The 12904-nt window shown below is 36.2% G+C and overlaps 1 protein-coding gene across 1 annotated transcript in view; it reads left to right on the plus strand.

Moving 5' to 3' along the window:
- NBEA (neurobeachin) overlaps positions 1–12904 on the plus strand; it is a 685423-nt gene that overhangs the window by 38819 nt on the left and 633700 nt on the right. The window contains exons 8-9 of the mRNA XM_023740363.1: positions 3074–3271; positions 3957–4090. Coding sequence (XP_023596131.1) covers positions 3074–3271; positions 3957–4090 — 332 coding nt within the window. The remainder of the gene's footprint in view (positions 1–3073; positions 3272–3956; positions 4091–12904) is intronic.

A 12904-nucleotide genomic window follows, 5' to 3' on the forward strand; every position in this document is an offset into this window, starting at 1 on the left:
CCAGCTCTGCCATCACAAGAAGGCAAACATTCTGCAGTCTCCTTTTTCTTACTTGTTGTGCTGCTCCAGTTGCTCCTTGCCCTGTACGTTCTCATGCAAATTCCCTCAGTTAAATAGTTTTCTTTCTATAAATTAACTCATATTTTACTCTTATAAAGAATTCTGCCTCGAATTAGTGCTCAGTCAACAATCTAACATGCAGTCGGCCCTCTGTTCAAGGGTTCCTCACCCTTGGATTCAACCAGTGCAGATCAAAAACATTGATGGGAGGGAAGCTCAAGGGCCTGGGGGCACCGCAGGGTCCAGCAGAAGGCAAGACAGGGGTCTTCCTGAGGAAGGGTATGTGTCTGTGAAGGAAGAAGCTCCCAGGGGAGGCAGCTGCACCCCGACAGTGTGGACAGGTGAGGATCTGGGGATTATGTTTGCACAGAGGTCTTGTAGGAAAGAGAACAAAGTTTGTAGGCCCAGGACCTAGCACTACGTGCACCCTGTATGTGCAGGGTGCACAGTCACCCAGTACCTTCCACCTGAAGGACCCCTGGCCTGAGGGTGACCTGCAGAGGGAGAGCGAATACAGCTGTCCTTTAAAGTGCCCACTTTCATGTAGCGCCTCATGTCACCTAACTTGGCCCACCATCACTATTCCACTTCAGAGCAAAACACTGTTCATTCCTGTGCTGCGTTTAAAAAAAAAAAAAACACAACCCACCAAACTCTGGCATTTTATATAAGGGACTTGAGCACCCACGGATTTTGGTATCTGCAGGGCCCTTGGCACCAATCCCCCGCCAATACTGAGGGATGACCAAACAAAAAAAACCACTGTGGTCAAGCGATCCGACTCCTAGTGACCTCACAGGACAGAGTAGAGCTGCCCCGAGGGTTTCCAAGGAGCTGCTGGGGGATTTGAACTGGGGAACGTGTGGTTAGCAACTGAACTCTTAACCACTGTGCCACCAGGGCTCCACAGCATTGTTAACTTTTATTTTAAAATGATTGGGTTAGAAACAAAAAATGTTAAACTTTTTCATCATTAATGGTCTTACTAAAATACATGTTGTTTATTTTACATTTTACAAGATAACCAGTGAAGAAGGCAAATAGATGCGTTTGATATTGCTGATATTGCTGGCTGGCTAATATAGTTAACTCATAATTTCATTCAAATATGGATTATATTGAAAACAATTCTCAGTTTTATTTTCTGTTTTGATTGTCACCTGTCCTTTAGTACTTTGGGGACAGAAATAGAATCTCTGTGTTAACCCAGTAGTGGCTGGCACTACGATGTGTTTTAAATCCAGACTGTTACTTCTGGGTTGGGAAGTGGGAATCAGTGAGATTTTCAAAATGATTAGATTTTGGAATATTGAGTTGTGAGGTGATGTTCTGTACTCCATTTAATGGGACGGAGAACAAAGGGTCAGATCCTAACAGCGTGGTATTTTTTTCTTTTACTTATTTCTAATATTGAAAATATCTAAACACACCCATCTTTAAAAGATAAAAAGTGCCACCCATTCCAGATGTTCACAATTGTTTTTTTATTTTGTCAGTAGGAGGGCACATGCTTAATAATGCACAATTTATATCTAGATTTGAGTTAGAATGGCTTCTTAAAGACTATCTAGTCTAATAGTAGCAAACTGGCTAAATGTGACCTGACATGTTTGGCCTGTACAGTGTTTTAGAGTTTGAATTAAATTTAAAAATTAGATAAGTTTACATAAAAATCCAGATTTAATGTTTCTCTTGAAAAATACAGAAGAACTGTTAACAGTGGGCAATAGCTAATTTGATCTGAGCAGTCGGGACCACTTTTAGACAGGACATACACTCTAGTTTGAGAAAGGTCCCATCTGATCCACTTCACGTATTTGCATATTCATTTGCCTCCCCCAAGAACAACTTTGAGCCCTGGCGGCAAAGTGGTTAAGTACTCTGCTTCTAAATGAAAGGTTGGTGGTTTGAACCGTGGGAGAAAAGACTTGTCCATCTGCTCCTGTAAAAATCACAGCCAAGAAAACCCTATGGCGCAGTTCTACTCTGTCACATGGGGTTGCTATGAGTTGGAATCGACAGTAACGGATTTGCTTTTTTCTTTTTGGTTTTAAAAACAAGTTTGGAACATTTGGTTTAACCTTATAGTATTATAGTATTAGAGGAAGGAAATTGGAACCACAGTAGTTAAATGATTTCCTAAGAGTCAAAAAGTTATTTAGTGGCAGAGCCAGGATTATAATTCAGCGTCACTTCCCTGTCAATCTGTTGAATACTGAGTATGAGTCTGAAAACCTGGCATTTTGTCCTGGCTCCATTCCTTCTGGATCTTAATTTCCCTAACGTTCAGTTTTCACAGTTTTAATGGAAAATACTAGTAATGCTGACATCATGTGATTGTTGCAAAGGCTAAATGTTGTTTGTCATTGTCAGGCTCATACCTGCAGAGAGATTTGAACCACTTCTAACAATGCCTTTCTTGTTGCAGCTGGCATCTCTTTACTTTTTGTCTTTCATTTAAAGTAGTAACTTGTTTTAATGAACTTCTCGGGGTTTAGCACAGATAATGCAATATTATTGTGGAGTTGCTCTGTTATTCAGTATGTTGATACACTTTATAGTAAAGAAGTATTTCGCATAGCAACATTTGTATAGTCTCAAATGATAGGCATTTTTCCACGAAAGTAATTCATGTGCCAGGCACTGTTTACTTACATGAACATGTTTGAAAGTGTTAACAAGAAAAATTAAATGTATGGAATGAAATATTAAAGTAAAATCCTGTTTACATTCAATATCATCTGGCTTTATATTATTTTCTAAAAAATATTTTGTGAATAATGATAAGCAATAAAAAGTGAGACTATGGAGATCTAAGTGACTATTAGTATCCTGCTATAGAATTGAAGTGAGAATAACAAAATAACCTAAGTAACACCCCTGCCTAGTGCCTGACACAAGGAAGGCACACAGCACATTGTTTATTATCTGGAAGGTTTATCTGGTTCAAAACTTTAGAGATTTATTTTATTGCCACTTAAGGAGAGTGTTTACTTTAGTTTTATTTTTTCAGAGCACCTTCAAGTTTAAATCTGAGAGCGATATTCATCTGGCAGAACATCATAAACAGGTTCTATATGATGGGAAACTTGCAAGTAGCATTGCGTTTACCTATAACGCTAAGGCGACTGACGCTCAGCTTTGTCTGGAATCATCACCAAAGGAAAACGCATCTATTTTTGTGCACTCCCCACATGCCCTAATGCTCCAGGTGGGTGAAGAGGAGCTTAGTTTTCACATGCTCATCAGCCTAACAGTTTCTTCGCTGCCCACCTGTGTGTCTACATTCTATACTTGCTCCCATTTTTTGTTTTGTTTTCGTGTGGGTTTTTTTTTTTTTTTATTTAAGTTTTTGTTTTCTAGTTCTTTTAATGCAGTGTCTGCCTTCTGCTTATCTCTTTCTCTTTTGGGGTGGCAGAGTGGGGCAATATAATTTACTGAGCCTTTATTCCTTAGTAGGAAACCTGTCATATCTATTATTTTATGGTTCAGTATCCATTGAAATAAAATTGATTGATTAGCTGAGTACATAGTTGTTAGAGATATAAAAATACAGTTTAAGTACTTTTTACTTAATATTGTCTAACATAAAAATTACCTGGAAGTCTTTAAATCCATTAATAGTATTTCTTATTCTAAAACATCTTATTTTGATTTACAGCTTCATATTGTAGGTGTAAAAATACTCAACTGAAGAGTTAAAGTTTAGTTGAATTTAAAAGAGGTTAACAAAAATACCGCAATGTTCTTATATGTGTATTAAGTTGTATAATTGAGGGCTTTAAAAAATATCAAGGTATGTTATTTACTTCTCTTATAAGAATATTTTAGACCAGGAAATAGTAATGAAAATTATGCTATAAAAGTTTAAAAAACGTTTTTGTTTTTGAACATAGGATGTGAAAGCTATAGTAACACATTCAATTCATAGTGCAATTCATTCAATTGGAGGGATTCAAGTGCTTTTTCCACTTTTTGCCCAATTGGACAATCGGCAGCTCAATGACAGTCAAGTGGAAACAACCGTCTGGTAAGTTTCTTTGAATGTACAGTTGCCGATATTTTCTGCTCTCATAGATCATGAATGGTGTACTCATTGCCTTGTAAAAGTAATACAATATTTCATTTTTGTCCTTTAAGGGCCAATAACAGATCCTTTAGAACTAAGGCAGATATATACTTACACAAAATTTAGAAAATGACATTGAGATTCTTATAACCATAAAGGACTGGCTTCCTTGTTAATAAATAAGTTCTCACCCGATGTAGCATAGTAACTACAGTATGTAGTTGAGGAAGTAACAGTGCTGACCTTGGCCTTTGCAAATGCTCATGGTTTCAGTTGTCCTCTCAGATTCAAGAAAATTGCTAGGATAAAGGTTATTTGCAGGAAGAGTATTTAGTAACAGTTACATAATTCATATCTTAAATAGTAGTGTTATTTTATAATCATCTTATCCTGACATATGTCTAGCACAAGATTGACATTACAGACCTAACCAGTGGCATATCCAAGTCTATGTGAAAAATAATTATCTTCTATTGAGGTTGATTTCATGTACAATTTTTGTCACTTCCCTTATTTTTATTACAGAATACCTTATGCATCAAACTCTGATTTGATCTTATGCTTTAGGATTATGCATGTAGGAGGTTAAATATGAAATTATAACAGCTATTTTGGTTGTTAACATTGTCATGTTTAGGGAATTAAAGGGCAGGTTATATAGGCAAGGGTTGGTTTTTCTCCAGCAATAATGTAGGAATGCTTCACTAGTATGTTGTACACACATACCCATGATCCTTCATAGGTCACACAAGTGTGAACTGATGGAAAAACTAGTGAATAAAACTAAGATGAAACAAATTTAAGATCTAATGGAATATAGTACATGAGTTTCTCATATTTATTACTTAAATTAGCTAGTAACAAAATTAGTATTTCAAAAATAGTATTTCAGTACTGCTAATAATATTATTCCTATATTAGGGGCATCTTTGTGCAGAGTGTAATTCTGTCCAATGGTTATGTATTCCTTATGCCAACATAGTGTAAAGGCTGGAGTTTTACAAGAGAAAAACTTTGGAGTGGATGGGAATCCTGAAGTCGTGCCCTGTTGTGATAATGCTTTGCTGTAAGAGCTTAAGTAATTTCACCAGGAGGCAGAACAGCCTAGTGGAAAAATCAAAGTTTAACTTCCAGTTTTGGATTTAAATTCCAAATGTTTTCCTATTTATCATCTAAGTGAACCAGGACACATTATGATCAGTAATTGAAAAGCTAGTAAGTGCTATGAAAAGAATTTGGAGATAACGTAGCCACTAGAAAATTCCATGTGTAATTGAAATATTCCTTATGAATTAATATGGAATCTGTGTTTTTAAACCTGATGTGGAATTTGTTCCTCAGTGAAGAGAAGAGTTGAAACATTAAACAACTTTAAATTTTGTAACTAAAATAAGAACAATAATTTATACCGTCATAAATAGTTTTTATAAAATCTTAGTGTTAACACCATGTTTAACTGGTTACTGGCCCACCCATCTAGCACACGTGGTTATTTTTCACTGCCCGACTTCAAAAGCCATTTTAGTGTTTCTAGTGTATTTTGTTATTTAAATTACATTTATTTCATCGTGGAGATAAAAGACAGTGTGAGAGGTCAACATTCTGATTTTTATCTTGGTATATTTGTTTTTAGTTCTTTTATATTATTCACCTTAATTTTTCCCTGTAATAATGCCAACATTTTCAGCAATGTATACTGTGTTCTTAGTTTATAGTCAATAGAAAGCATAATAACGGTAATCACCCTCCTCCTTAATGATAATACATATCCAGTTGTAAGCTACCCTGTGATTCAGTTATGTGCTATTTTGAATTCTTAGCTATTTTTCATTAATTGTTTCAAAGTCTTTTTATGTCGGAGATTGGCTCTTTTGTAGATAATTGTTTGCATCAGCAATGTAGTCTTTTGTTATGGAAGGTTTAGAAGGGGACCAGTATAAACAATTGTGTGCATCAGTGATATAATTTTTTGCTTTTTAGAATGCTAAAGGCAAGTTGATAAATGGGAGCTTTCCCTCTATTTGAAGAACATAGGTTCTTAGCTATAGGGCAAGGGGAGATAGAATCTCTTGTTTTATGGCTATATCATGAATCCTTATAGATGAAAGACATCTTGAAATAGGACATATCATTTTATTTTTAGTCAATATGAAATTGTTATATATGAATTAGAATCAGTCTGAAATTTTATATCTTCCAGAGAAAATCTGATATAGTGCTTTAAAAAATCTGTTTGCATAATAAATTCATAACAAAATTGTAATTTTATCTAATTGATCACCAGACATTTTGGAGAAATTGAGCTAATCTCTAAAATAACTTACTTCTGTCCCTTCTGTGTTTCAAGTAAAAGTATTTTAGTTTCCATGTACTTAACTCTATTAAGGAGTCACTTTTTATAAATGTATTTCCTGTCTCTGTAAGTCTTACCTGCATTAGTTATATGCTGTCACATCAGCACTGTATCATTCTTATAAATGTTGATGGGTTTTTATTTTATATTTGTGGTTTAGCATTAAAATAATTTTTTGAAGGACTGATCTTATTTTCTGGAGCCTTTAAAAATGGAACAATGCTTTATTTGAGCAGGAGAATATTTGTGGCTCTGTTTTATCATGAAGCTCATATATTACAGTATTTTTATGTGTAGGCTTTCAAGTCAGGTGACTAGGGTTCAAATTTTGACTTTACCATTTGTTATTAGTGCAACTTTGGGTGTGTTATTAACTTATTTGTCTACCATTATAAATTGGAAAAATAACTACCTACCTCATAGGATTGTTCGGACTAAATCATATAAAATACAGAGGATGCTTGGCCCAGTTAGGTTGCACACAGTGAGCGCTCAGGGCATAATGGTTTTAGTTATTATGATGCAAGTGGGCTCAGTGATCTTCCTAGGTTATTTCCAAAACCCTAAGTAAATATTCAGAAAACATTTTATATCACCAGTCTTCGAGACATGAATTGTTTAAATAGGGTGTATATTGCTTTGTATTTGAACTACTTTCTACCAGTGAAGTGTTTTATAACAGAGAATTAATTCGTTTAGGTAGTAAAGTGAGACATATTTTACATTTCAGTTGTGGTGATGAAAAACTGATTTTGAGCCATCTACCCAAGGAGCCCTGGTGGCACAGTGGTTAAGCGCTCGGCTGCTAACCAACAGGTTGGTGGTTCAAACCCAGCAGCTGCTCCATGGGAGAAAGATGTGGCAGTCTGTTTCTGCAAAGACTATGACCTAGGAAACCTGATGTGGGGCAGTTCTACTCTATCCTGTAGGGTCCCTCCACGGCAACGGGTACCCACATTCTAGATGCAGTGGCTTTAAACTCAAGTACGTGTCTGCTTAAGTGTGGGATCTCACACCAGGTAATAGAAGCCTGGAAGGGCCCGAGGAGATTACTCCATAACTGGTTGTTGGAGTTTGCCTGACTGCCCTTTCAGTGTTTACACTTCCAGGGGTAACAGTTTTTATTGCCCTTTCTTTTCACATAGAATTAATTAACTTTTATGATGGTACGAAGAAAATTAAGTCATAGCAGTAGTAGGTAAATATTACCGATCTCAGTCAAATAGCTTGTGGCAACTCCTATAGTATTTTTTTTTAGTGTAAAAAATACTTTTTTGTAACACATTTTGAATAAGTAAATTAGGCCCATATGTAATTTCTGTTATGATTTTATCCTGTTTATAATAATTCTTAAGCACCTTGATCACCTTGGATAATTCTCCCAAGTGATCAAGGATATTTGCATATTTTCTCCTCCTCGGGACTCATATTACTTTTATTTTCTACTGGCTGATCCCACTCAATCCAGTGTATTTTTAGAGTAATAACTAAACAAAATGCCTTTTATTAGACATTTTATTAAATATTTATTTCATGAATAAAAGAATTAACAATTGATTAACAAATTAGTGTGAAAAGCATAACTCCAATCTTGAAGTGATGTCATCTCTTCTGAATTTTGGGTTTAGGAATGACTCAGTAAATTCAATAGAAACTTGATTTTGCTTTGAATTGGATAACCATACACATTGGCCAAAAATGACATGTTTGTCTCAGATTTGGCCTGTTCTTTTAAAAAACGTATGCAGTTAAATTCTGTAGGCAGTACAAAACAAAACAAACCTACTCATTGTACAACTTAGAAAAACTTTGCTTTGACTAATATATGTTTTTGGGAACAAGGTATAAATAGATATTTGTATATCAAACAATTAAAAATACACCAAGGGAGTCGTTCTCACTAGTGACAGTGTAATGCAATGGGAAAGTACTCTTTTGATGCCCACAGAGCCGGGCGCAAACCCCTGTTCTTCTGTATGCTCAGGTGATGGGGATGTGTGGATGTGGAGTAACAGTAGACAGTGTTTATTGAGCACTTAGTCTGCCAGCCGCTGTTTTTAATCTGTCTGCTGTGCTGTGAGATAAGGCTGTTATTGTCCCCGTTCTGCTCATGAGAAACTTGCCCAGGGTCACAGAGGTTTAGTAAGTGGTAGAGCCAGGTTTCTAACCCTAAAGGTCTTAACTCCAGAGCCCTCACTCTGACCCACTAGGGACTGCTCTGAGAATCACTTTTACCATGTGTAAAATGGTTCTAATAATGCCTACGATATCTGATTGTACTGTGAGTTGAAGTAAGATAATTTATGTAAAGTGTCTGTCATAGGGTCTGGTACAAATTAAGCATTTAATGAATTTTCTTTGCACTTCTATCAGTGCATACTAGAGAGTCTATTTATGGGATATAATTTTTGTTTTATTACTAAAATTTACTTTCAATGTTCATTCTAAACTATGATTATTTTTATAGACTACAAATCAATTTCAAGTAATAATTTAATGAATTCTTATAGAAAATTCTTTAAAAGAAAAATTGTCTTTTTTTTTTAATTATGGTAAAACACAGACTGATTGACAGAATAGAAGATATATAAAAAGTCAGTGAATCTCATATAGCCTGTATGTCAACAATTCCATTATGTTAAGAATTCTTTTGTAATGTGAATATTTATGACTTATTAGTTTTTAGTGAAATTAAGATTTATTTCATAAGACCATCTTAATAACAAGTTATTCCAGTAATTAAGTTCAGCTTTACAGCACCCTTAATAGTTAATCAGCCCCACTTAATAATTAAAGATTTTATTGTAATGTCCTGATTAGCACTATTGTCATATGTAAACCAACTAAATTACCTGGAAATTTCAGTGTTTCAGTGCCTAACTACCTTAACCAGATTTCGCCTTACACTTCAAAGTGATAGGAAAATCTTTTGTCTGACCATGTTTCCTGATTTCCAGTTCAGAAAAAACGTATCTATTATACATATAAAAATGTTAAAATTTTATTGTGTATTTTGCTCTAATTGACTTAAAAATGAGATGTAATTACTTTTAGTAAACAAAGGAAGTAAAATTAGTATCTTGTTTTTAATGATTCTCTCTCTTATTGAGGCTACTGTTCTTATATAGAGAGTATAATTATTACTTTGTTTTCCAAAAGCATTTTAATATTTTTATCATGCTTTGTCTTATCCAATTATGTGCCTTCTACTTTCCTTATATTTTTCAGAAATAAGGTAGTTCTATATCTTCTTCTGGAGCCCTGGTGGAGCAGTGGTTAAGAGCTTGGCTGCTAAACAAAAGGTCGGCAGTTGAAATACAAGAACCACTCCTTGGAAACTCTATAGGGCAGTTCTGCTCTGTCCTATAGGATCGCTATGAGTCAGAATCGACTTGACAGCAGTGGGTTTGGTTTGGTGATCCCTTCCGACTCAGAGTGACCCTATAGGAGAGAGTAGAACTGCTCTATAGGGTTTCCAAGGAGCGGCTGGTGGATTGGTGGATTCGAACTGCCGACCATTTGGTTAGCAGCTGAGTTCTTAACCACTGTGACACCAGGGCTCCTTGTTGTTAGGTGTTGTTAAGTTGGTTCCAACCCATGGCAACCGTATATGTAATAGAACGAAATGTTGCCTGCTTCTTCACTAGTTTTCTTGTTTGTGCCCTACCCTCATTTCACTCCCCCCACCCCAAGTTTACTAAGTAGATAAGGAAAACATTTGATGTAAAGCACAAACACAAAAAAGTGAAATTGATGTACATACACTGCTAGGAAAAATCTAAATGGTAATTTGTTTAGTGAACTTTAACTAGAGTTAAGTGGAATTTATATTTAATTCACTGTGCAAATTAGTTTATAAGGAGTGAAAATAAAATACATTAAGTATTTTGTCTGAAACATAGGGAAATTATAATGTAATGTTCAAATAGTCTTCTTTGTTGGACAACCTCTTTTTACTCTGTGGAAACTTTACAGAAGATATCTGATAATAAAATTTATAGTACACATAGCAATTTAATGAGTTTGTCAGATGTTAACAAGGAAGAACATTTGTTTTCTTTCAGACTTATGGTTTATGATTCATTGACTTATTAAATAAGCTGTTTTCCTATTAAACCAAAACCAAATCCTCTGCCATCAAGTCGATTCAAACTCATAGCAACCCTATAGGACAAAGTAGAACTACCCCATAGGGTTTCCAAGGAGTGGCTGGTAGATTCGAACTGCTGACCTTTTGGTTACCAGCCGAGCTCTTAACCACTGCGCCACCAGGGCTCCGTTTTCCTATAGTCCGCTACAAGGTGTTTTTCCTTATAAGTGACTACTTCTCTATAATGAATTTTTTCATAAAATGTTTCCATTTAAGTTAGTGAAATTCATTTTTAATGCCATACTACTTTGTGCTGTTTTCTTTTTCAACACACATAATTTTGCTCTGCAAATTTTCCTCACCTCCCATTGCAAGTTAGTAAGGGCAATAAGGGTAACTAAAAATATTGTTGAAGAACACACATCTTTACTGAATTTGTTACCTTCATTTTCCTCCAGTTTCCATATTTGTACCCTCTCTCCTAAGATATTGCAACCATATATCTTGTGACAAAAGGCATTTTTATTTTATTCATGAAATAGCTTATATTTCTTTTTAACTTTTATGTACCTTTACATACCTTTTGAAAAGAATTGCTTTAGTCACTTTTATTTTATGACAGGTATGCAGGTTTCACTGTATCAGGCAAAACTTAAATAAGTATTATTTGCATATAGAAAGAATAATGCCCTGTGCCTGAATATTCACACTTCATCCTCAGAACCCACACTCTTTCTAATGGAAAGTGAGCACAACAGTAAGAGTCTGCAAGTATGAAAGCCCTTTTCCTTCTCTTTCCCCTAGGTGTGATGACCATTACGTGCAGAGAGTGGAATCTTTATGATTTAAAAGAGAATAAATGCGTTCTCAGGAGATTTCAGTTACCGTAGTATTGTAATTTCATTGGCTTTTATTTTTAATAGTGCTTAAGTTTCTAGGTCCAGGATCTTAACCGTGGGTGACCAGGCTGACAGCTCCTCAAGGCTTCTCTGCAGCATGCCTTCTCTTTAGGCTCGCATACCCAAACTGCTTATGAAATATTTCCACGTGGAAAGTATCTCAAACTCAGCATGCTCCCGATAAAAACCTTTAAACTTCTTCTCTACTGAATCATTTTTTGTAATTTCATTTAGGAATATTGTCTCCATGCAGTCACTTAAATCTGAAACCTATGCAGGTTCATCAGTTGTTTTCTTATCTTTGATCTATTGAAGTAGTAGCTGTTCACATATTTCCCACGTGCATTCTGTCATTATAATCTATTGGTATTACTTCTTGAATACTGTATTTTCATACAAATAACATGCACCTTCTACCTTTGTTTGGAAACTGCACCCCCCTCAAAATATTTTCATAAGTGCTGCTGTGCCCATTTTTTTTACATGCTGCTGTAAAAAAAAAAAAAAAAAAAATCAGCATAGCGTGCTTTGACAATACCTGGGGAGAGGGGAGGATGTGGTTGGCGAACCAGTGTAGAAGGCACTCATGATTTGCACAAAAATACAGTACCTCTCACAGCCAGCCTTTCACCTCCACCCGTAGGACTCCTGCCTTAATTTAGATTCTCATTGTTAATTACTGCAACCATTACAAATGCAGTAATTGGTCTTGCCTCTTCTCAGTATATTTCAGCGGTAGGAGAGTTGTTTCTCAGACACACATCTAATCATTTGACACCTGTGGCCATTCACTGGTTTCCTGCTGCATCAGAAAAAACTCAGCGCCTCTTAGAAAGGCTGTTAATGATCTCCTTGTGCCTGTATCTCTGCTCCAGTTCTTCTTGGTGGCCTTCCCAAACCCAAATCTGTACTTATGCGAGTGCCAGTGCTACCAAGCAAGGACAGAAAGTGGGGAACTCTAGCAGTGACACATCCTGGAAGGTGTGTGTCGCTGCAAATAAAAGCTCCCAGACGTAGGGAGGAGCCTCAGTGACAGCGCATGTTGGGGAAGTGTGGTTTTCCTGTAATCCATTGGCTTATTTGGCAAATATGGCAGCAGTGACAATATACTTTAGCCATCTGAGAAAAAGAATTGGACTATATGAAAAAATGTTTGTCTCGTTGCATCAAATTCTTCTTTCTTTGTGTGCCTACTCATGCATAAAGTAAGGGAGAAGACTGTGCCTACTCACGGGTAAAATAAGGGAGAAGACTGTGCCTACTCACGGGTGAAGCAAGGGAGAAGACTGTGCCTACTCACGGGTGAAGCAAGGGAGAAGACTGTGCCTCCTCACGGGTGAAGCAAGGGAGAGGACTGTGCCTCCTCACGGGTGAAGCAAGGGAGAGGACTGTGCCTCCTCACGGGTGAAGCAAGGGAGAGGACTGTGCCTCCT

The sequence above is a fragment of the Trichechus manatus genome, unplaced genomic scaffold, assembly GCF_000243295.1.
Source record: "Trichechus manatus latirostris isolate Lorelei unplaced genomic scaffold, TriManLat1.0 scaffold00153, whole genome shotgun sequence".
NCBI lineage: Eukaryota > Metazoa > Chordata > Mammalia > Sirenia > Trichechidae > Trichechus > Trichechus manatus.